The sequence below is a fragment of the Theobroma cacao genome, chromosome 1, assembly GCF_053813885.1.
Source record: "Theobroma cacao isolate CCN51 chromosome 1, ASM5381388v1, whole genome shotgun sequence".
NCBI classification, from domain to species: domain Eukaryota; kingdom Viridiplantae; phylum Streptophyta; class Magnoliopsida; order Malvales; family Malvaceae; genus Theobroma; species Theobroma cacao.
The window spans coordinates 451680-475311 of record NC_142639.1 but is presented as its reverse complement, the minus strand read 5'-3'; the positions used below and the strand labels follow the sequence as shown (position 1 = coordinate 475311).

Below are 23632 nucleotides of genomic sequence, written 5' to 3'. Positions count from 1 at the left end.
AGAGGTTTGTCGAATCTGCATGCATTGCTTTGCAAAATTTGAAGAAATGTCATATTCATACATAGCATAGGAATTCTTTGTTAATTTCATCAGTAATCAATAATTAGCTTAACTTCCACGTGGCTACAGATTCAACACAATAAGTTAAATGCCTCGGAAAAGGTTTTGATCTGCATAATGCATTGATTTGCCCGATTAAATCTTAGGTTTTCAAATAAATTCACAATGATCATTGAGATGTTCACGAGGGATCTCAATCCAAGGGAGGAATGAGGACCTCTGGGTCAAATCCTAATTCCAGGACCATGACAAAGTATAACTACAATGCTTGTTTTTGGTTGAAGTCAGAGGTGAAGTCATATCCCATCGAATTCATGAAACTTGTGACAACTTTGTTTTGAAACTTGATTCTAGATGGACACATGATTGAAGCATCCTATCAAGCTATCTGAAGTCTAAACCCACCTGATGTAAGCCATTTTCTCAATGAAACAATAGATTAGGTGAACGATCTGAGCCATCTAATATAAAAACCAATCAAACTTGAAATTAGTAATCAAAATTATTCAAACTGTTGGATTCGATTTGATTAAAGGCTCTCATTCTCCTCAAAGAATGCATATAGAAACAAACGAGATACCTAAATTAAAGAACTTAAAATTAAAATAATGGTCTAGAAAGATACTGTAAGAACTTGTAATATGATGACAAAGCGGCTGGTACCTCACTAAAATTGGTCGTACACTTATTTGCAAAATACATAGGATCCCATGCAATTATTAAATTGAGAAGGTTGATAACCTCTAGTCATGGTCTTTGTGAGTACAAAGAAGTCTAATCCATGGCTATTTGGTTCATGCTTGAAAAAGACGATATGGAACATCCCAGATTCTATATCCTTTGTGGTTACAAACAAAGTGATACAAACATGTGAGAATAATGTCAGCGGAGTTACTACTAAACGTTAACCCCAAGCAACTGACTAAAATTCATGGGCGCCGCAAGCGATTCTGAGGCACCAAATAGAGTTAGGGCTGCCAACTCGGAAGCTCTCTGTGATGGATGAAACTGGTCCCAGAATAAGTACTCGTCGCGATTTGCACAGAAGCTGGCCGTTTGATTGCATTTGTAAGTTCCATTTCCACAGCAAGCTGCTGCAATGTTCCTGAAACCTAAATAAGAAGTTGGAGAGTTAGGAAAACTACTGTTATTCCTCTCTATCTCTGGTTTTTTTTTTCTTCAAAAAAGTGTAGATGATTATAAGCTTACCAAAGGCTAACATATCTTCCATCATAGTAGTGGTCATCAAATACGTATTCCCCAGTGAATACCTTATATCTTGGACTGCAGAGCTAAACTGTTTTAACAAGGCTGCTACTTCTACATAGAAGGCTTGTGCAAACTGTTCAGCTGGTTCGAAACAGCTACCATCTTGAGTGAAAACAGCGCGAGCAAATGGGGTGCACCCAATCGGTGGAACAGCTAAAATGCCAAACGTTCTGGCTCCAAGGTCATACAGAGTCTGACATGGTAGAGCAACAATAGATGCTAAATGTAATTAGCTTTCCTTTCCAAAAAAATTTCAACCACAGTTTAGGCTAAGTGTGTCGAACCTTTAAATGGTTTTCGTATGTGGATAACAGGGTGACATTGAACTCCGGGATGGACATTGGTGGTGTGGTAAGATTAAGCAGATACTCAAGGATGTCATTGCTTCCAATGCTGATAAGAAAGAATGCTTTCGAAAGAATCCTATCAGTTGCTGCATCGCTACCCGTCATGTTTGTGATATTCGAACGAACGGTTGAAAACTGTTTAATCTGGTCCTCCAAGGATATAACCCTATTCTGCAGATGATTTTTCTCATTCAGGGCAGTTTACAAGTAAAAAAAAAGAAAGGAAATCAGTGAGAAATCAGTAACTATTAATGGAGATTCCTTGACGATGACCTGCATATGTTAAATATATATTTGTGATAATTAGTGTTTAAAGAGGAATTAGAGATAATATAATGGAAAAATGAAATAGCTCACGAATTGTGTCTGTCCAGTAGTGTTTATAATTCCCGATCCTCCAGAAGCAAAGTTGGCACCCTGGAGTATATTCTGCTTGAAAGTCGACTTATCATTGAGAAGGTAGAGAAAAGGTGGTGGACTCCTCTTCCAACCCAACAGTCTCACTAAACAAATTAAACATGTCATCAATGAAGAACTGATATGGTAACGTAAAGGAAACGAAAATGCATGTCAGTCCGCTAGCAATGAAACAATGGTGGATTTGTGTGAACCTATTTCATCAGCAGTGTTAAGGCCGTTGCTGAATCTCCCCGTTGGCACCGAGTAAGGGAAATCGATACCATTGAAATAGACGTCTGCCTTTGCGAGGCACTCGGGTATGAAGACATTGGTGCCAACATCAAGAGTTGAGTCTCCGAATATGTAAACAGCCGGTGTTGCTGCCTCAGCCTGGAGCAGGGCCAAAGTTACTGCAACCGACACAAAAGCACCAAGAAAATATGAAGTATACCTCTTTGCCATGAGACCGCGGCTATGTCGACGCAGGTTCAGACTCCTTTCTTTATTGTTTTTTGGCCTCTCAGGCACCTTTATGAAATTAAACCATGGGTTGACTATTTATATTGGGAATGTTGTACGTGAACAAACAGGAAAAGCTAAAGGTGTCGTTGTTCCAACCTGTCAAAGACTATGATCATCCCGGCGGTATATCCTGCGTAAATGAGTCTACACTCCCAAAGGGAAATGATTCCAAATGAAAGTCCTTTATTTTAAGAAGAATACAAAGAATATAAAGCAAATGAGTTAATTTATTAGACAAGGAGAATTTTGATAATTCTTTTGCTTACCATGCATTTCTCTTTGGACATTTTTAAAAATAATCTTTAAAGATAAAATGTTTTCAAAAATAACTCTCTTTATAATTTTAACTATTTTTAATCAAGTTAGACAAAATTACTTTTAATGAAATTACACACTATGATATTACACGTCATGTACAAAAATATGTTACACGCCATGTGCAAAAATATGTGATATGCCATGATTAGGTTTTTACACACTATGTACAGAAACATGTAACACGCCATGGTTAGGTTGTTACACACCATGACAGAAACATGTGACACGTCATATACAAAAACATGTGACACGTCATGGTTAAGTTGTTACACGTCATGTTTAAAAAATAATGTTATTATACGCCATGTACAAAAACATGTTACACGTCATGGTTTAAAAATGTTACACGCCATGTACAAAAACATGTTACACGTCATGGTTTAAAAATGTTACACGCCATGTACAAAAACATGTTACACGTCATGGTTTAAAAAGGTTACACGTCATGTACAAAAACATGTTACACGTCATGGTTTAAAAATGTTACACGTCATGTACAAAAATATGTTACACGTCATGTACAAAAATATGTGACACGCCATGTGCAAAAACATGTGACACGCCATGATTAAGTTGTTACACACCATGTACAGAAACATGTGACACGTTATATACAGAAACATGTAACACGCCATGGTTAGGTTGTTACACACCATGACAGAAATATGTGACACGCCATGTACAAAAACATGTGACACGTTATGGTTAGGTTGTTACACGTCATGTTTAAAAAATAATGTTATTATACGCCATGTACAAAAACATGTTACACGTCATGGTTTAAAAATGTTACACGTCATGTACAAAAATATGTGACACGCCATGTGCAAAAACATGTGACACGCCATGATTAAGTTGTTACACACCATGTACAGAAACATGTGACACGTTATATACAGAAACATGTAACACGCCATGGTTAGGTTGTTACACACCATGACAGAAATATGTGACACGCCATGTACAAAAACATGTGACACGTTATGGTTAGGTTGTTACACGTCATGTTTAAAAAATAATGTTATTATACGCCATGTACAAAAACATGTTACACGTCATGGTTTAAAAATGTTACACGCCATGTACAAAAACATGTTACACGTCATGGTTTAAAAATGTTACACGTCATGTACAAAAATATGTTACACGTCATGTACAAAAATATGTGACACGCCATGTGCAAAAACATGTGACACGCCATGATTAAGTTGTTACACACCATGTACAGAAACATGTGACACGTTATATACAGAAACATGTAACACGTCATGGTTAGGTTGTTACACGCCATGACAGAAATATGTGACACGCCATGTACAAAAACATGTGACACGTTATGGTTAGGTTGTTACACGTCATGTTTAAAAAATAATGTTATTATACGCCACGTATAAAAATATGTTACACGTCATGGTTTAAAAAGGTTGTTACACGTCATGTTGAAAAAATATTATTGTTACACACTACATTCAAAAACATTTTGGTACACTTTAATGTCTAAAATGTTGTTATTATTTACTAACCAAAACTTCAAATCCTCTCAACTCTCTTCATTTCTTTTTGTTTTTTTAACAATTTGACACCGATTAAAATGTTTTTAACATATTTTCATAAATCAAAACATAAATTTTCTTATCTAAAACACCTATTTCAACTAAAAATAAAAAAAAAATTTCTTTGAAAACCTAGGTTTATAAATTTCAATTTTTTGAGTTTATTGGTGTCTAGGTCCTGAATTGATTCAATTAAAAGTTATTTTAAACATTTGTGATCATTTCTACCGTTTTAGTTTTACAAAAAATACTTAAAAATCAAATTTCTCAAATAGCTATACACCTAAGCACATCAAAACCATTACTTGGTATTTTGAAAGTGTAAAAAAGAGAAATCTGAAAATGTAGGAGAGAGAAATCGAAAGCATAGCGAACGAATGCCGAAGAGTAAAATCGATAAAATTTGAGAGACTGAAATGGTGAGAGAGAAATCAGAAACACAAATGGGGAGAAATTGTAATGAATGGTTTAATTTATTTGAAATAGTTTCAAGAGCATTTTTGTCAAGTTATGGCTAAATATGATTAAAAACAGTTAAATTTATTTTGGTAGTTATTTTTAAAATGTCCTTATCAAGAAAGACTATTCCTCATAATTTTCTCTTTCGCCTTTTTGCAATACTTAAGAATGCCAATTTTCTCAACTTTTTTTATGAAAAAAAAATATTTGTCATTAACATATAAGCCTTGAAGTTGACGAAGAACAATCTTAATTTGCACTCTATTAAGAACAAAACAATAAAACGTCATTCCATTACCATAAAGAAATAGGAATTACATCAAAAGGAACTTGAAGTATCAGTGTAATACTATAATATTTTGAGGGAAAAAAATGATTAAAAATCAAAGATTTAATAAGGATTCCCTCAACCACTCCTCCATCTTTTGCGGTCCGTCGGTGGCCTAGTTAATTATTTGGCATCTATGAATTTCCCTGTTTCATTATGTTATATTGTAAAGATTAAATCAAGTAATGGGTTTTGATTCTTCTAGAGGGTGATTTTCTAGTAAAGATTAAGAATGTTGTCGTTAAAAAAGAAAAGTAAAAGGGGTTATGAATTATGGGTTCATCTCATTGCCGCCCTTTCGCACCTTTTCTCATGTTATTTTCTCTCTAGTCTGCTGATTCGTTAGAGGCTTACAGGGAGCTAGCCTGGTGGCATCCTGGTGGCGTAATATCCAACCCCACCAGCTTTGCAAAGGGCTGGATCACATTCCCAATCAATCGTGGAGACAGTGGAAACACGATGGAGGGATTATACAATACTTCCAAAGAAACCTTGCCCCCTAGGGGGGAAAATTATTGGAAGAATCATCATGTCAACGGCCCCTTGTGAGAAAATCATTGGTGAAAAAACTTATGTGGCGACATGTCTTAGCTCCTTGGATGACCTGCCAACGTGAACTCTCTATGTTCTTTTCGTGTCCTCTATTGGTAAAAACAATGTTAGTCATTTTCATCCTGCTCAGAAATTTCTCCATCCCTTCATGCGTCCAAAAATTTCTTCATAGATTATTCATGAAACAATGAATTTCCTCCATTCTGAACCTTGCATTTGTTTCCTTGTATTCTAGTATATTGACAGCGAGATATTACTGTCCTTATACTTCTAGTACAATAACATGGGTAGTGTAAACTGTAAACTAGATTATTGCCTACAAGAAGTAGGCTTGACAGGTTTTCTTAGCCCTTCCCTGTTTTTTATGAACATGCAACAGTCAATTCCCTTCCGATAATGTAAAATCATTCTGAAGAATTTATTTGACAGCTAGGCAGCTATTTCAAACCATCCATGCCTTGATGCTTGGCCTGTCTTTAATTCTAAAATCTATATGTATCCAAAACTCATACCAGTCTAAATGCTCGAGTCAAGCTCAAGTGGTGATGCTAATGTCTTGCCTTTGACTGTGATTCCACCGAGCAACCCTAATTGTAATTGTTTGAATAAAGGTGATTTTTTCCAGTTAATCACAAATTACTGGTTTCATCTGGGGCTTTCAAGACATAAGGTTCACTGATATAACCACCTGTACTTTTCAAGGCATGAGTTTTAGTTTTAGGATTTTGTTAATAAGCGTCGTACTGAACATTTATTAGGGTGCTATCTATATATTTTCACATTAAATATACTAATTGACGGTAGTTAATGTGATTGTTTACCATGTGTCGAAGGAAATTAATTGTTCCAACTATCTGAATTCTGAGCTTAACTTCTGGAGGAGGAATCCAACATCTTTGTTGAACATTTGAGCACATGCATTCAACGCTTGCATATATACACCCCCCGGAGCTGTTTAAAGCCCTTAGGCATGGGCAGCATCCAATTAATGGAACACTAACAATGCCAAATTTTCTGGCACCAAGGTTCAACAGATTCTGGCTTTGGGAAAAAGAAAATGAATGATAAAGATGGAAAAAGAATCCTTTTATTTCATGTGTTTCTTAATTCTTTTATAACAGACCTTGAGATGAATGTGGTAGTTGTAAATGAGAACGGTCATGAAGTTTTGAATGCTATAAGTACTAAATACTAATGGAAGCAAAATATTCCAGAATGTCATTGCTTCCCACACCAATGAAAAACAGCGACCTGGAAATCAGTCCTCAGTATGAGAACCTGTTACTTCTGAGATATGTTGCGAACAGTGACAAATTGTTGAATCTGTTCTGCAAAGGTTATCACCTTCTCCTGGAAGAGTAATTAAATGCAACAGGTTATAATTCTAGCAGGTTTTGCAGATACTATCGTTCAATTACATGCTGCCATTGCTGGTGGCGCACTGCTGTTTTAATGGCGGTCACCATGACAAATTAAAGAGGCAGTTTCCAGTACTTGTCTATAACTTAGTGAGGTAAGTGTATCTTTGTCTTGATGTCTTCGATGAGATCCCTCTCTTCCTGTCTTTGTTCGAGGGCTTCCAACATCAATATAATCGCTGCACTTGGTGTCTTTTTGTTAGTAACTGCTATGGATCTTTGTGATATTTTTCGTACTAGAGAGCAAATGAGGTGAAATTCTCGATATAATTATCTTTGGATGGATCTTGGGTAACAGTTTTCTCTCCTCTTCCTTGGTACAAATTGAAGTTATTTGTACGGATTATGGACTGTTAAACCATGACAACAGATTCCACCTACCATCTTTCTCTGCCACTCTAATTATTAACTACGGTATTAAATTTACTTTAAAAAATATATATTTTTAATTAAATTATTGACTAATTTTCGATGAAATCGTCAATTCTTTTGTCCTTCCATGTTCAGATTACATTAAATATGGTTGAATTTCGTATTAATTCTTTTCCTTTTTTAATTTAGATAAGAGATCTCAACAATAAGCAGAATCTCTTCTATCTAATGCTCCACATTGCTAAATCAAATAAACAAATAAATATATATATATATGCATATAATATAAATAAAAACCCTCCACGTTTGCTTAATTAACGAGGCGCTGCATAATTATTTTGGGTTTGGTAGCATATGAATGTTGACATTTAACTATTGATAATTTCGTCTTTTGTGATAATGCAAACCTGTTAAAAGGAATTCTAATAATTAATTACCAGCCAAAAGTTTACCAAGAAAAAGAAATATTCCCTACATAATTAATAAATACTCTAAACATTGTAAGCTAATACTCAACTTTAGTATAGCACTAACAAATCAATATTTATAATTAAACACTTGAAGAATCATATATAAGCACCATAATTTCATCTAAATCATGACATAATAAAACATGTTAATTATTATTTAATGCAATGTAAGATGTGTTAAGTAAGGACAGTAGGGGTACGGTTGAGCTGACAATTAGAAGTTGACTTCCCGATATCTACATGGAGTGATAATGCTAAGAATGGTAGGTGCATAGTTATTGTTAGGTGTTAGCAAACCTTTTCTAGTAGTGCTTTGGACGATTGAAATTGGTGTGGTCTCACCAATCACACTGGTTTACATCAATGGGTAGAAGATCAACAACAAAACCGTACTCTTCTTATATAGAAGATTAAAAGATTGGTTTAATTTTAATTATTTTGTCTCAAGTTTAAACCAATAGTTAAGCTAAGGTTAAAACTTTGATTAGCATTTATTATCATGTCAAACCATTTTTAATTAAATACCAAGACAAATGTTCTTGTTTCTGTTTATAATTTCTTTTACTAATTAAAAAATAGCTGATGAGTTTTGATTTGTTTATTGGGCCATGAGGTTAAAGGCTGAGAAAGCCCATGAGCTTTTTGCCTGAAGATGTGCAGGGATTGTTTGCGGGTGTGATCTACCACAACAAAATTGCAACTTCCATTTCAGTACAGTCTCGAATCCTCAGTTTATCCCAATCCTTCTGCGCGCTGGGTTTTGTTGTTGGAGTTTGGTATTTGGCCAATAATCCAATCTGTTGTCACTTTCCTTGGAAAAGACATGGGGTCCTGCTAGCAAGAGAGAAAAACAGGGGAAAAGAAAAACTTTACCAGGAAAAATAGAAAAAGAGAAAGGGAGCAGTGGGATACAACAAGAATTGTCCTTTAATGATTTGAATTGGTTTGGATTTTGTTGTTGTTGTTTTGGTGGGGTGCTTTGTTTGATGACAATGGTCGTAGGTATGTGCCGCACCTTTCGCGATCGATCACTCGACCGATGCTTCCAGTGTTTCCCTTGTCTCTCCGATCCTGGTACCATTTCTGCTCGTTTCTTGACAAAAGAAATGCATTTTACTATGTTCTTGTTTTTTGAAATTCAGTTGAGTTGCGGATAATTAGTTGATTACTTGCCATTTTGTCCCCATTTTTTTAGTAAGCATGGTCTTTCCTTTTTCACTCGGTTGAATTCCCTCATTTGCTTTGTTTTGTTGATGGGTTCTTAGCTCGGAGGTCATCATTGGGTTTGAAAGTGGCATTAGTGATGCTGCATCTGATATACGCTGGCATTCTCTTCCTTTTCGATAGCGATTTGATACAGAAAACGAAGAGAGAACCATGGTATGCATGACTGTCCATTCTATATAATTGTTTCTATTTTCAATGAAAATTCAAAGTTGGATGCTTTTGTTCAATATTTCCACGTAATGATTGGTTTATCCTCAAGTTAATGCTTGTATTGCATAATAACATCAATATACAAATCAATAGAACACATCTTGCGTGTAGCAGATGTCTTGATGTTCCTCTGTTCCTTCTTTCCCAAGTCACTTGGTTTAGTTTTTTGTCTCAAATCTTTTAGTTTGTAATAGGTACGAAACCTTGAAGCCTTTAATTTACTTCCTTTCCCCATTTTCTCAGGTACACTGCTTTGTATTTGTTGTTATTTTTTGCCACGTTGGTGCAATACTTTATTACTTCTGGTTCTTCTCCCGGGTAAATATCAGTGTGCTATTAATCTCAAGATCAAAGATTTGAACTGTGTAATGTATTTAGAGCATTTTTCACTTTAATGTGTTTTTTTCCTTTGTTGTTTTTCTACTTTTAGTTATGTAGTTGATGCAATGAGGGCTGTTAACGAGACAAATGTGATATATAAGAAGTCATCAATAGCCTCAAAGTAAGCATTTTTCCTTTCTTTTTCCTTCTCCATTCTTTCTCTCTTTGATCTTTTAGAATTTGGAACTACGTTATTCTGGATATAATGATCTAATAGAAATAGAAATGCATTTATGCTTCTTGGAATCTTACTATTTGTCATTTTCTTGTAATGTTTAAGCAAAGACAGCCTGCTTCAAGCAAAAATGGAAGCTTGATTGTCACTGTAGAAGGGAGTCAATCAGCTAGAAGTTTTCAAGGGAATAATGTCGCATCTTGGACAAAGTTGGTGATGGACATGTATCCCCTTGGAACACCCATTAGGTATGTAAAACTTCATTGACTTTGTGAATAATCTCTGACTTTTGTCATGCAAACCATCAGCAAAAAGTAGAAGTTACTGGAAGTTTATTGAAAATTATAAAACTACTGACTTTCTCTTGGATTTTGCAGGACTTGCACTTGCTCCTATTGTAATGTTGAGCAGGTACTAAGATCTCAATTTTATGTCCTTCATATGATATAACTTATTTTCCATGAATCAAGATTTCTTGGAGACCGCTGTTTATGCTGTGTTATTTAACTGGCTGGTGCATGCTTATTCTTGGCTTTGTTTAATGTATATATCATTAAAAAGAATACATATATGAATATTTGTGGCTTTGTCAGTGAGCATTGAGGCCCATGTACTCATGAAACACATGAACTTGTGTCATTATTGTAGCTTTTTGTTGGATGTTCGTTGCAAAAACTGTGTAAAGAATTGGTTCTGATTGTCCAGAAATCTTTTTGGATGTTACTTTAATGTGATCTTATTACTTTTCATATTGCATGTGATGGTTACTTATATTTCTTCTGGTACCATTGCAGCCTCCTCGAGCAAAGCATTGTCATGATTGTGATAAATGTGTTCTTCAATTTGATCATCATTGTGTATGGCTCGGAACATGCATTGGCCAGGGTAATCATTGCAAATTTTGGTGAGTCTACATCTTTTTGGATATGTTATTTGCCAATAGTTTGTGCCCTAAGTTGCTGTGGTATAATTTGCTACAGTATTTATTTATTTTCTTTCTCTTTATAATCTGATTTGGTTTTAAACTGTTTACATGCCTCCTCCAGCTTTACTTCATCCCAGGAATGGCATATATGATTTTGCATGCATGCTAATATTTTTTCCCCGGCAGTCACATATTTCAAATATATTTTCCGAACTTGTAACCTATTTGTTTTCTCTTGTCACAATTTGTAAATTTAGGTGGTACATTTGTGAAGAGACAGCATTGTGCCTCTGGACTTGCATCTTGTACATTACATACCTGAAGGCCAACATATCAAGGGCTTGGTATGTTATATTATTACAGTACCTTTTCTTTTTAAGGTGTTGATAAAGCAGTTCCAATATTGTTTGACTTTTGTTTTCATTTGGAGCTTGTGTATTTGCCTCCTCCTTCGCTTTTTTCGGTTTAGAAAGACCTTGTGTATTTACCTGAATCTGAAATTTGACCTGGAAAAATATTGTTGTCAGGTGGAAGGCTGCTATTATGATTCTGCTGTTGATTGCCTTGTCAATTTCCATAATTTTTCTGCTTCTCCTTCTCCTTTTTCACAGGTATGTTTGGTCATTTTTTACTTGTTTTCAGTGTCAAATTTCAGATTTTGATTAATTTAAGCAGCAGCCTTTCTATGTTTTTCATGTTATGTACCCATGAGCACTTTTCTAATTTGGGATCTTTTATTTTTTATGCAGCTATCTTGTTCTGACAAATCAGACTACTTATGAACTCGTTAGACGTAGGCGTATCCCATATCTAAGGTTTGTGTATGCTGTTATTCTCTTCATACTGTTTTGTGTCATGCAAATTATGCACTAGATTTGTCTTGAAAGTACAATGTCCTGTCATTATGTATGTCCTACAGATCAAAAGATTATCATGATTTGATGTTCATAGAATGCATTTCATTATTTACACTGTTGCAGTGAAGTGAGAATAAAGTATTAATGAAAGACTGTCAGGAGTCTAAATCTGTGCTATAATCTTGGCTTGGGACATTTTCTTCAGCACAGATTGAGTGCAATTTGTGTTGACAGCTTTACATAGTTGCCATTTTTGTGATATGCAGGGGGATTCCTGAACGAGTATATCCTTTCAGTAAAGGAGTTTGCAGCAATTTGTATGACTTCTGTTGTGTTCGAAGCAGCAGTTACAGTTTGGAATCTTTGCCCTCAGCTCATGAACTTGAAGAAAAGTCAAGGCCCTATACTTGCTTAGATGTTTTAACCTGTCGTTGCTGCTGATATTGTAGGGCTATGTATCATTTACTTTAAATCGATTCTTTACCCTAAAAATTTTAGTGTGAGATTGGCATAGAAGCAGTGATGTGCAGCCAATTGTTCTAGTTACTAAACATGGTTCACTGAAGGTCGGGTTGCTTACCAGTTTTAGATATGTATCTGTGATGATTCAAGATTCTTTTGTTTTGCTGTGTTGAAGAATTTGGAAATTTTTATTCACCAGATTTAAATGTCTCCTGTATTCATTTGTTCAGTATGATTGAAGAAGTTAGTGATCAAATCCTAACCATCTCTATGTGAGCATCAAGCATCTCAAGGCATCCTTTGAAATCTTCAAAACTGTTGTTCAGGTTTTGAAATTAAGCTTAGAAGGTTAATGACACAGTGCCATCTTCCATTAACAAGAAAAAGAATAAAATTTGAAAGAGTTGTATACACAAGTCCCAAAAAAATACACTGCTCTTTAATTACATAATAAAATTTGAGAGCTTCAAAGCGAGCTGCAAGATCATCATAATCTGGCAATTTGGGGTGAACACGATGAATAGAATCCTGTTTATCATAAGATGAAGGTACTGGTGGTGGAGATCTTCCAGGTGGGCGTTTAATGCTGCCGGAAGCATCTTCAGTTTCTATTTCTTCATCACAATCTGATTCATCAAAATTTGAAAGAGTTGTATACCCAAGTCCCAAAAAAATACACTGCTCTTTAATTACAGAATAAAATTTCTGTCTCAAGGACATTTCATGCAAAATAAATGCATTATCAAGTGTTGATACCATATCATGCATAACATCGTATATGATATCAAGTAAACATAAAATCTGAATCCCAACAAAACTCAAAGCTGGTTTACAAGCATCTGATTTCAAGGTAGTGACTTGCGATACTTGAGAGCTTCAAAGCGAGCTGCAAGATCATCATAATCTGGCAATTTGGGGTGAACACGATGAATAGAATCCTGTTTATCATAAGATGAAGGTACTGGTGGTGGAGATCTTTCAGGTGGGCGTTTAATGCTGCCGGAAGCATCTTCAGTTTCTATTTCTTCATCACAATCTGATTCATCGAACTTTATATCTGAATGTGCAGAAGGGGAATTGTTGCTGTGTCTCCTGAAGGTCTTTCCAACTTCCACATTGTTAGGTCTTGCTTCCTCACTACCCGGATAGTGATTAGACCTTTCAAAACTCCGAGATTCATATGTTCTCCCAGGGACCGGAGGATCCATGTGCTGAGAATTGACTGGAGAATAAGTAGGAAGAAATCCACCAGCAGAATTCGCAGAAAGGTTTCCAAATCCAGTAATGATGCTTGAATCATTTAAACGTTTAACATGACCAGATGCTTCATTAAATAGATTACTGTCTCGGTTTGCCAAATAAGCAGCAGCTTGAGCAGCAGCAATTGCTTTTTTTGCAGATTCTTCAGCTGCTTCAGCAGCCGAGACTGTGTCTTTAAAATGCATAGAGCCTTCTCCTCTACCAATTTTTTTATGTTGGTAAAGAATCAGAACAAGTTAGCAAATAGTAATGGGGAATTTTTGCTTGTAAATTGTCAGAGAGCAGATGTAAAAAGTATAATTGGCCAACTTACCTAGTCATTAGCTGTTTTGTCTCGAGAGAATGATTTGTTGCAGGTTTCACAGGCAAGCTGGTGGCACTAACAAAAGTCCGTGGTCCCTCCTATATTTCAATTAGAAAAGAACATAACTTTAGATTGACAACGAACTTAAAATTTAACACTTGGTGTGTGTGAGCAAGTAAATGCGTAAATAATAGGCAGAGAGAGATGGGGTGAGGGGAGAGGAACAAACTATAAGCTCTTCTGGAAGTTTGAGCAATTCCTTCTCTGATTCAGTTGTATCCCATTCTATGTTGTGTTCTTTGGCTATTTCCTTCATGACTTTCAACTTTACTTCACCAGTAGGAGTTTTTACAGAGAGCTTGTCAATCAGCTACACAGACAGACAAGGCTGTATCAGTCCTCTCAAAGAACTAGATATGATCAGGAAGAACCTCTTCAAAGTGCTTAACAAACAGAGTTATTAACATTGCTAAATAAAAAAGCCACTGATTTAGGAAATTTGAATTAGAGTGCAATCATCTTTAAAGTTAAAGCAAAAGAAGAAGCCTCTATGATATCACACAATGGAGCAGACCATAGAAGCCAATGGCTGAAAGGATAGGAAGACAAAGCTCACCAGGCGATTAACACCACAATTGGGCCGCAGATCGGTGGCTGCAGATACAAAATCTTTTCCATATTTCTTCTGAAAGATATCTCTAATTGCTACTAGTTCTGGAATTTCAGCACACCTTGGGGCAGCAAAAATCAAACTAGCAATTCCTTCTTTCAGATCAGCAGGGCATTCCCTGGAATGATCGGACCTATTTAGCAACATCATGTAAAGAAGCTCTAGAACGTAACAGAGATATCAAACTGTCTCACCTTCGCTTAGCAATGATGGAAAGCCTGGCTACAACTAACTCACAGAAGAGCTCAATGAATTCATTTGCAGCCAAAACATTCTGTTCTCTTATGACATGTTCAACCTACAATTACCATATCAGAGGCATTCATTGAGCTAAATACCCGAATAATGAAAATGAATATTCGTAGATAATGAAAATATAGAAATACCCGAATACGAGCTGTGGCATCTTGACCGGACTGAAGGAGTAAGGCAATGTCGCGCCTCATCTGCTTCACCACCACCTGTCTCTTGTTCCTCAGCAGCTTTATCCTTGCTACCGCCATCTTCGCCGCTGTTTTGCTACCAGTTGACAAAAGTAGTAAGTAAACAAAAGAACTAACACCTGCTTTATTTATTCTTGAAGAAAATGCAAAGAAAGGAAACAAATCGAAAACCCCAGAACAGGAAAGCCGAAAGCTTTCACTCATTTTATCAGTTTTTTACGGGAAAGAAACGAAAAAAGAAACACCCATAACCCGAGAAAGAAAGAAGATTTGCTGGGTTCGTACCATTTGGAGGAGTTGAAGCCGTTTCGAAAGAGAGAAAGAGTAAGCTTCATGAGCTTCTTGGAATGGGCAGTGGCAGCACTCGCCACCGTCATGGCTTCAACCACCCTTAGCAGAAGAGAGAGTAAGAAGAAGAGAGAGAGAGACAGGCAGACGGACAGTAAGGAACAGAAGAAGCGCGTTTAGAAAGGTTGGATTTGCAACGGGTCGATGTGCTTACAAAGCAAAATGAAACATTGGGATTTCCCACTCTCTCTGCCACCGACTTCGCCTGACTTGCGAGACAGCGTGGGACAAAGTAGCCGTTACGAGATTTGACACGTGGGGAGGAAGAAAACGGAGTCATACGTTGGAAGCATCCGATGCATGTTAGGATTAGATTGGGCCTAAACTTCGCTCCAGATTATATAGAGAAAAGCCCATTAGCCCAATAACCATTGGGCCTCTGTCAACCCAAAATTACCCGTCTATTTGGATCCAAAAATACCAATCTTTGAGAAAGTTGAAACTATTATTTAAAAGTAAATCGGTTGATAGTTTTTTTTATTGCTATTATACATGAAATTAAACCTTTTTTAATATGAAAATTCATTAAATAATTTCAGAATAACTGATAGTGCATGGGATAGAAATAGCTAAGAAAAAGAAAACAATGGTGGCAAAATTGAAAAAATCATAAGTGATCTCCTAAATCACCTTCAACATAAACACTAACACTATTGCTTGGTAAACAAGGTTACCCTGAAACCTTATTGTAAGAGGAAAAGCATTTGCATGGCCTTCTCTATATATTAAGTATAACCCTTTCTCTCTGGTTCCAGCTTGATTCTTTTCAAGAGATTTCATTTAGCGTTTGAGAGCTTCGTTTTTCCTTTTTTGTCTTTTTCATCAGAGAAGGGTTTTTGCATTTGAACCTGAAAGAGAGGATCGTTTGTTTCCTCGGCTCTTGCTACCTCAAGAATGGATTCAGAGCCCTTTGTTACTTTGGTTTTGTTCCCTCTTCCATGTGGTGACTGTATGTCCAGTTCAACTGATAAGGGAAAAGAAGATGAGAAAAGGGAAGAACATGACGTGAACAGCTGCCAGGAACCGGAGGTTGGAGGTCTTTCTTTGGAACTGAGTTTGGGTTTTAATGATAGTACTTGTACTTCTAAGAAGAGAAAGAGAATGGAGAATCCTAGCAGTGCAAGAGGAGTTTCGTCCTACAGAAACAAGAGAACTAAAGTTGACAGAGAAGAAGCGAGAATGTTAGAGTTGACTGAATTGAGGCTGGGCAATGATCCTTATTGCATTAAAAAGACGCTTACTGGAAGCGATCTTGGCAACATGTCTAGGCTCATGCTGGCAGCAGAGTACATAGAATCTCACGTTTTCCCATTCTGGAATGCTGATCAGCTTGCAAATATTAAGGAAGGCTTGGCAGTTTCTGTGTGGGATTGTGATACACAGACAGAACATGAGCTGGTTTTCAAGCGGTGGAACAAGAGGGCCAACGTGCTTATCAAGAATTGGGTCAAGGACTTCGTGAAGAGGAGAGAACTGAAGCTGGGAGATGAAATTGGACTTTACTGGGATACATGCAATTCAAGATTCCAATTTTCTGTCCTTAACCGAGTTGCAAGGAACTAAATTTTTTGTTTTAATATCTTCTTTATCAAGTTTAGTTGCTAGTTTATTTTTTAGGGTAATTGGATGTAGTTTTTTCATTTTACGTTAATCAACTACAAGAAAAGTTTAGTTAATTTCAAATAGAATTTTGGATCATTTATTTGTTCAATTTCAATGCTTTCGTTGTTTTTGTGCTTATTTTGCATTAGCCTTTTATCATTAATTCAATGGTTTTTCTTTCTGCATTTTAATATATGGTTCATTATGCTGTCTTTCCATGCTCTCTCTCTCCTTAAGGCCCAGTTTATTATTGTAACTGTGTTTGTCTTTCAGTTTCTGGTATCATTGTTCTCTTGTGTGCCCGAACTGGAGGCTTGTGGTTTTTTGCATATTTCATGTACGGCTCAGCCTGTTTCTTGTCCAGGTTGTAGCCTGGCTTTCTCCAGGCGTTCTCGATTTGCCGTTATGGGTTGCCTTACGGCTAATCCACCACTGTAATTTTACAGTTTCTTTAATGAAATTCCACTTTTGGCCTAGCCAAAAAATAAAAAAATATAATAAAAAACTTCTTCATGCTATCTTCAAATACTGTCAATCCCCTCCGCACTAACTTTGAAACCAATGACCACTTTGAAGGCTTTGGCTTCAACAATGACAGTGACAGAAGTAACAGGAGTGTGTAAAAGATGGAAGTAGTGATCAAGCTTGCTTCTCTAAGCAATCCAGCCACTGCAAAGAGATGATAGTTTTGTTCTAACTGGGGAAAGTCCCTGAATATGTTATCCTGCTTCAATGATGCAAGAGAATTTGCAATTCCATTTTTCATGGTCTTCCTAGAGGAGATGTAAGCACTGATATTGCCGTCAATGCTTAGCATCCATTGTGTTACCGCATATATATATCCAAGTGCTTTGTTTTGAAAGGTTGAGTTCTCATTAAATGCGAGGGAATGGAAAATTCACCTCTATGAATCATACAATCAACAACACTGACTCATGATTTTGAGGCCTATGCCCATAACAAACAGTGAGCATAGCCTTCCAAATCACCACAGCACCTATCCCACATATCAGCACTATCACCTCTGTACACAGAATTCAAGCAGCAGATTACCAGCTCTACCACAGTAGCTGTACACTCAAACAAAACCACTATTTACCTAGACACCGCAGACATATCTGATAACAAAACTCAAGACGCCTCTGCCTCGCATTTAGTTCAACACTATATTAGCCTGCAGAATCGGGGCGCAGCCAAGACCCAATCCAGAACAGCCAGTCTCATGTCAGCAGCGAACAGCCAGTCTGCAACTTGAAAAATTGTCCTTATAAAACCTTGCTATAGCTCCCATATAACAGCAGCCATCCGTTAATCAACCACAACCACAGGCATCACTGCTCTTCCTCTCCCATACAGGACACCTCATGGCATGCGGGCCAACATACCGCATGCACAGTCATGGCTGACAGCATGCCAAGTTACCTCGCCAAGTCTGCCATGTTTCTTTCAATCATCCCTTCCATTTTCCTGATCAAGCCATCACGCTTCACCCACCGCCGGACTTCAGTAGATCCAAGTGCTTTAATGAACAATCTAACAAGAAGTCATTGACCCATTTTTCATTGTGATGCTGAGCCGAAGCTTTCTGGGTGAGATGCAAGTTAGGAGGATCCTCTAGGCCCAATCTTCTATCCAGATTTCACAAAGAAAGAAACCCATTTGTGAATAAGCATTGGGCCAATGGCAACCCAAAATTTCCGTCTCTTTGGATCCAAAAAGAGGTCTTTGTACAACGAATGTTTGAGTTTTCTTTATAAAAATTAAAAATTATAAAAAATAATTATATTTTTACATAAATTTGGATTTTTTATTAATACATATTAAGGGGTTTTCTTCAAATAGTAAATATCAGTCCTTTAGTTATAAGCGAGTCTAATCTTTTTTATCAAAGCACCAATCATTCTAATAATGTTTTGACATAAATTTCATAAATGAAACCGTAAAATACATATTCTACTCCTATTCATATTTTTATTTTGTTCCTACTTTATTATAATTTAAACCAAATATATACGCTTTCAATAATAAACAAAAAAAGTTGAAAATTTTATTTAAAATTAAATCGGTTAATAAATTTTTTTATTGCTATTATGCATTAATTATTTTTAATATGAAAATTGATTAAATAATTCCAGAAAATTAAATTGATAGTGCATCGGATAGAAATAGCTAAGAAAAAGAAAAAAAATGGCGACAAAATTCAAAAGATTATAAATGATTTCCTAAATCATTCTGAACATAAACACTAGTTACTTACTAAACAAGGTTCCCCTGAAATATTATCCTGACAGGAAAAGTATTTGCATGGCCTTCTCTATATATTGAGTATAACCCTTTCTCTCTGGTTCTAGCTTATTCTTTTCAGGAGATTTCATTGAGCGTTTGAGAGCTTCGTTTTTCCTTTTTTCTTTTCCATCACCGTAAACAGACGATCGCTTGTTTCCTTGGTGCTTGCCAACTTCAACAATGGATTCAGGGCCCATTGTTACTTTGGTTTTGTTCCCTCTAACCAGGCAAGAAGAAAAATATGCGGTCGCTGGAGAGAGTACTAGCTATGAACCTCAAAGAAAGGAAAACTGCAGGGAGAGTGAACATGATGTGAACACCTGCCAGGAACCGGAGATTGGAGTTCTTTCTTTGGAACTAAGTCTGGGTTTTAATGATAGTACTTGTACTTCCAAGAAGAGAAAGAGAATGGAGAATCCTAGCAGTGCAAGAGGAGTTTGGTCCTGCAGAAACAAGAGAATTAAAGTTGACAGAGAAGAAGCGAGAATGTTAGAGTTGACTGAATTGAGGCTGGGCCTTGATCCTTATTGCATTAAAAAGACGCTTACTGGAAGCGATCTTGGCAACATGTCTAGGCTCATGCTGGCAGCAGAGTGCATAGAATATCATGTTTTCCCATTCTGGAATGCTGATCAGCTTGCAAAAATTAAGGAAGGGTTGTCAGTTTCTGTGTGGGATGGTGATACACAAACTGAACATGAGCTGGTTTTCAAACGGTGGAACAAGAGGGCCAACGTGCTTATCAAGAATTGGGTCAAGGACTTCGTAAGGAGGAGGGAACTGAAGCTGGGAGATGAAATTGGCCTTTACTGGGACTCATGCAATTCAAGATTCCAATTTGCTGTCCTCAACCGAGTTGCAAGGAATTAACCATTTTTTTCCTTCTTTACCAAGTTTAGTTTCTATTGTTTTTTAGGGGTAATTTGATGTAGTTTCTTCATTTGAGGGTAATCAACTCTAAGTAAAATTTAGTTTCAAAGAGAGTTTTGGATCATTTATTTGTTCATTTTCAATGATTTGGTTGTTTGTGCTTATTTTTCATTAATTAACTGGTGATTATTCAGTCTATGATTTTCCATGCTGGATTTATATTTGACGCGAAGTATAATCAGATCTTTCCTTTTGCATTCCTAAATCTCCATTGTAAAAATGTTGTTAATGGCTAACCAAGTTAATTCATGGTTTATAGAAACGTGTACTGATTATATAACAAATTGAGGATGCACAAACGATAATTCAAAGCAACTGAAACTCAGGTTTATGTTTACAGGAAATAAAAAGACCCCTTCAACTCTTTGAATTTCCTTCTTTTCTGATGCTAAAACCACTGATATAAGATATGCTGACAATCGTGTTGGAACGTTGAAGAGCCAGTAAAGATATTCTATGATTAACCTTTTTAAGTGGTGGCAAGACCCTGGGTCTAATATTAACCAAATAAAGCCTGAAAAACAAAAAACAAGAAGTTAAAGCTCAAACATAACAAGGATTTGAAAGAAGTAAAGTATGTTCTCGGCGTGGTGGTAGCAGCCCTTCCCTGGTTTATTGGCCGTTTGTTGCGTACCCCGGTGATATCTGTCTCTTCCATGGGATGGTTTTCTATGTGGTGCCATTGCTGCCTTCTTCGGTATTGACCATGTTTTTTACTATGATGTTTGGTCTAGTCTCCAGTTGCAGATGTTGCGGTATTCTTTCAAATGGCTGCCGCCTACTGTGTCCATGTTGGTGGTTGTTTTGTTCTATTGTTTGTTATGTTGTTTGCTCTTGCTGGCCTGGTTTTCTGGGCATGGCTTTCTGTTCTCCAGGTGCAGGTGTTGCTTTATTCTTTCATATGGCTGCAGCTTATTGTGTCCAACCACGAGTTTTTCACGCTTTGAATGGCTTCACTGATGCGGTTTGTGCATGGCTGTTTTGACAATGGTTGTTTTATGGTGTGAAGCTCCTCCTGTTTTTAGAACCATTTATGGTCAGCTGTCTGGTATATTTAACAGAGAAACTGTAGCATGGATCAAGCTCATAGTACAAGCACTCCAATCCATCTTTAAAACCTTCAAAGATAGCATCCAAAGATTCCAATCTTACCTTTGCAGATTGAATTTTCTCTTCCTCGAAGGCAACTCTTGAACTCTGCAGTAGTAAGTTGCCAACTGAAGCACCCACTCTCTCTAACTCGTTCACGGTCTGCTGAACTCTTCAAATGCTGTCAAACCCTTCCGCCCCAACTTTGAAGGCTTTGGCTTCAACAATGACGGACACAGGATTGACAGGAGGGTGTGAAAGATGGAAGCAGTGATCCCTGAATATGTTATCCATTTTCTTCAATGATGCCAGAGACTTTGCAATTCCCTAGCGGAAATTTAAGCACTGATATTGCTCTCAATGCTTGCGTCTCCAGCACTTTGTCTCATCGACAAATGGCATGCCTTGTGTTACCGCATAGATCCAAGTGCTTTAATGAACATTCCAACAATTCATTCTCCCATTTCTCATTGTGATGCTGAGCCAAAGCTTTCTGGGTGAGGGGCAAATTACGAAGATCCTCTATGCAAGTACACAGCTCTTCTGGGCCTAAACTTCAATCCAGATTTTATAGAGAAAGAAATCCATTTGGAATAGTTATTGGGCCTCTGTAACGCCAAACTTCTGTTTCTTCGGTCCAAAAATCCAAATCTTTAGGGCTTTTTTGCTGGACAAATGTTCAAGTTTTCTTTTAGCCAAATTTAAAATTATCAAAATTAAGTCCCTAAGACCCCTTTAAATAATAAATAAAAAATATTTTTTATTAATAAATATTAAGGGATTTTCTTAAAATATAATTTTAAATCTTTAATTATATGCTAGTCTAAGTTTTCTTTACGAAAGCACCAAAATATCTTTAAAATATTTTTATGTCTATTTCATAAATAAAACCATGAAATAAATGTTCTACTCCTATTTGCATTTTATTTTATTCCTACTTTATTATACTTTACAAATCAAATATATATGCTTTCTATGAGAAATAAAAACAATGTTGAAACTATTATTTAAAATTAAATCGGTTAATAAAATTTTTTTTATTGCTATTATACATGAAAAAAATTTATTTTAAATGAAAATTGATTAAATAATTTCAGAAAAGCTGATAGTGCATGGGATAGAAATAGCTAAGAAAAAGAAAAACAATGGTGGCAAAATTCAAAAAAATCATACTCGATCTCCTAAATCACCTTCAACATAAACACTCATTACTTGGTAACCAAGGTTACCCTAAAACCTTATTGTGACAGGAAAACCATTTGCATGGCGTTCTCTATATATTAAGCATAACCCTTTCTCTCTGGTTCTAGCTTGATTCTTTTCAGGAGATTTCATTTAGCGTTTGAGAGCTTCGTTTTTCCTTTTTTGTCTTTTTCATCAGAGAAGGGTTTTTGCATTTGAACTTGAAAGAGAGGATCGTTTGTTTCCTCGGTGCTTGCCTACTTCAAGGATGGATTCAGAGCCCTTTGTTACTTTGGTTTTGTTCCCTCTTCCATGCGGTGACTGTATGTCCAGTTCAACTGATAAGGGAAAAGAAGATAAGAGAAGTTTTGGAGTTGGGGAGAGTAATAGCTATGAACGTCAATATCAAAGGGAAGAACATGATGTGAACAGCTGCCAGGAACCGGAGGTTGGAGGTCTCTCTTTGGAACTGAGTTTGGGTTTTAATGATAGTAATTGTATTTCCAAGAAGAGAGAGAGAATGGAGAATCCTAGCAGTGCAAGAGGAGTTTCGTCCTCCAGAAACAAGAGAATTAAAGTTGACAGAGAAGAAGCGAAAGTGTTAGAGTTGACTGAATTGAGGCTGGCCCATGATCCTTATTGCATTAAAAAGAAGCTTACTGAAAGCGATCTTGGCAACATGTCCAGGCTCATGCTGGCAGAAGAGTGCATAGAATCTCATGTTTTCCCATTCTGGAATGCTGATCAGCTTGCAATAATTAAGGAAGGGTTGCCAGTTTCTGTGTGGGATGGTGATACACAGACTGAACATGAGCTGGTATTCAAGCGGTGGAACAAAAGTGCCAACGTGCTTATCAAGAATTGGGTCAAGGACTTCGTGAAGAGGAGAGAACTGAAGCTGGGAGATGAAATTGGCCTTTACTGGGACACATGCAATTCAAGATTCCAACTTGCTGTCCTTAACCGAGCTGCGAGGCATTAACTTTTTTTGTTTCTTCTTTATCAGGCTGGGCATGATACATCTATTCCCCATCTAAGCTCTAGCTTGAGGGATTTACATAGGTTTCGAACTGTTTTAGTCTTTTTCATATGTTCTATTCTATTATAAATGAATAGTCCTCCACATTGTGGAAATAGATTCTTTTGTCTTCTATATGAAAAATATGAAAAGAGAGGTTTACAGATTCAATTCCTTTTTTAATGTAATATAAGTT

At 36.5% G+C, this 23632-nt stretch overlaps 5 protein-coding genes across 5 annotated transcripts; 3 read left to right on the top strand and 2 right to left on the bottom strand.

The window, feature by feature from the left end:
* Positions 1 to 773: 773 nt before the first annotated feature.
* On the bottom strand, positions 774 to 1811 carry LOC18610687 (GDSL esterase/lipase At5g33370-like). Its single transcript, XM_018120024.2, has 3 exons — positions 1614 to 1811; positions 1270 to 1522; positions 774 to 1172 (listed from the first exon to the last, which is right to left on the bottom strand). Exons 1-3 carry the CDS (start codon positions 1779 to 1781, stop codon positions 958 to 960), a joined length of 636 nt encoding a protein of 211 aa, XP_017975513.2. The 5' UTR covers positions 1782 to 1811; the 3' UTR covers positions 774 to 957.
* A 6880-nt stretch (positions 1812 to 8691) lies between these two features.
* Positions 8692 to 12502, top strand: LOC18610686 (DHHC-type zinc finger family protein). Its single transcript, XM_007046500.3, has 11 exons — positions 8692 to 9141; positions 9333 to 9447; positions 9748 to 9822; positions 9935 to 10006; positions 10171 to 10308; positions 10438 to 10471; positions 10855 to 10964; positions 11243 to 11329; positions 11513 to 11596; positions 11735 to 11800; positions 12109 to 12502. Exons 1-11 carry the CDS (start codon positions 9054 to 9056, stop codon positions 12281 to 12283), a joined length of 1044 nt encoding a protein of 347 aa, XP_007046562.3. The 5' UTR covers positions 8692 to 9053; the 3' UTR covers positions 12284 to 12502.
* Positions 12503 to 12965: 463 nt separating this feature from the next.
* Positions 12966 to 15531, bottom strand: LOC18610685 (Regulator of Vps4 activity in the MVB pathway protein). The gene is made up of 7 exons (XM_007046498.3): positions 15267 to 15531; positions 14925 to 15057; positions 14733 to 14836; positions 14485 to 14656; positions 14098 to 14238; positions 13878 to 13966; positions 12966 to 13762 (listed from the first exon to the last, which is right to left on the bottom strand). The coding sequence occupies exons 1-7, from the start codon at positions 15356 to 15358 to the stop codon at positions 13150 to 13152; spliced, it is 1344 nt and encodes a 447-aa protein (XP_007046560.3). The 5' UTR covers positions 15359 to 15531; the 3' UTR covers positions 12966 to 13149.
* Positions 15532 to 16223: 692 nt separating this feature from the next.
* LOC148764406 (B3 domain-containing protein At2g33720-like) lies at positions 16224 to 16892 on the top strand. Its single transcript, XM_088808500.1, has one exon. It carries the CDS (start codon positions 16224 to 16226, stop codon positions 16890 to 16892), a length of 669 nt encoding a protein of 222 aa, XP_088664626.1.
* Positions 16893 to 19397: 2505 nt separating this feature from the next.
* On the top strand, positions 19398 to 20087 carry LOC148764405 (B3 domain-containing protein At2g33720-like). The gene has a single exon (XM_088808468.1). It carries the CDS (start codon positions 19398 to 19400, stop codon positions 20085 to 20087), a length of 690 nt encoding a protein of 229 aa, XP_088664594.1.
* Positions 20088 to 23632: the final 3545 nt, after the last annotated feature.

What these genes read in the sequence shown, in the direction of transcription:
- LOC18610687 (XM_018120024.2), bottom strand. Translation starts at nt 1,781, where the DNA reads ATGACGGGTAGCGATGCAGCAACTGATAGGATTCTTTCGAAAGCATTC. An exon ending in CATACGAAAACCATTTAAAG is followed by an intron (nt 1,523 to 1,613) that starts GTTCGACACACT and finishes CTACCATGTCAG; the next exon opens with ACTCTGTATGACCTTGGAGC. An exon ending in GGAAGATATGTTAGCCTTTG is followed by an intron (nt 1,173 to 1,269) that starts GTAAGCTTATAA and finishes CTTCTTATTTAG; the next exon opens with GTTTCAGGAACATTGCAGCA.
- LOC18610686 (XM_007046500.3), top strand. Translation starts at nt 9,054, where the DNA reads ATGACAATGGTCGTAGGTATGTGCCGCACCTTTCGCGATCGATCACTC. An exon ending in AAAACGAAGAGAGAACCATG is followed by an intron (nt 9,448 to 9,747) that starts GTATGCATGACT and finishes CCATTTTCTCAG; the next exon opens with GTACACTGCTTTGTATTTGT. An exon ending in CTCCTTCTCCTTTTTCACAG is followed by an intron (nt 11,597 to 11,734) that starts GTATGTTTGGTC and finishes TTTTTTATGCAG; the next exon opens with CTATCTTGTTCTGACAAATC.
- LOC18610685 (XM_007046498.3), bottom strand. Translation starts at nt 15,358, where the DNA reads ATGACGGTGGCGAGTGCTGCCACTGCCCATTCCAAGAAGCTCATGAAG. An exon ending in GGCTTCAACTCCTCCAAATG is followed by an intron (nt 15,058 to 15,266) that starts GTACGAACCCAG and finishes GTCAACTGGTAG; the next exon opens with CAAAACAGCGGCGAAGATGG. An exon ending in ACAAAACAGCTAATGACTAG is followed by an intron (nt 13,763 to 13,877) that starts GTAAGTTGGCCA and finishes AAAAATTGGTAG; the next exon opens with AGGAGAAGGCTCTATGCATT.
- LOC148764405 (XM_088808468.1), top strand. Translation starts at nt 19,398, where the DNA reads ATGGATTCAGGGCCCATTGTTACTTTGGTTTTGTTCCCTCTAACCAGG.
- LOC148764406 (XM_088808500.1), top strand. Translation starts at nt 16,224, where the DNA reads ATGGATTCAGAGCCCTTTGTTACTTTGGTTTTGTTCCCTCTTCCATGT.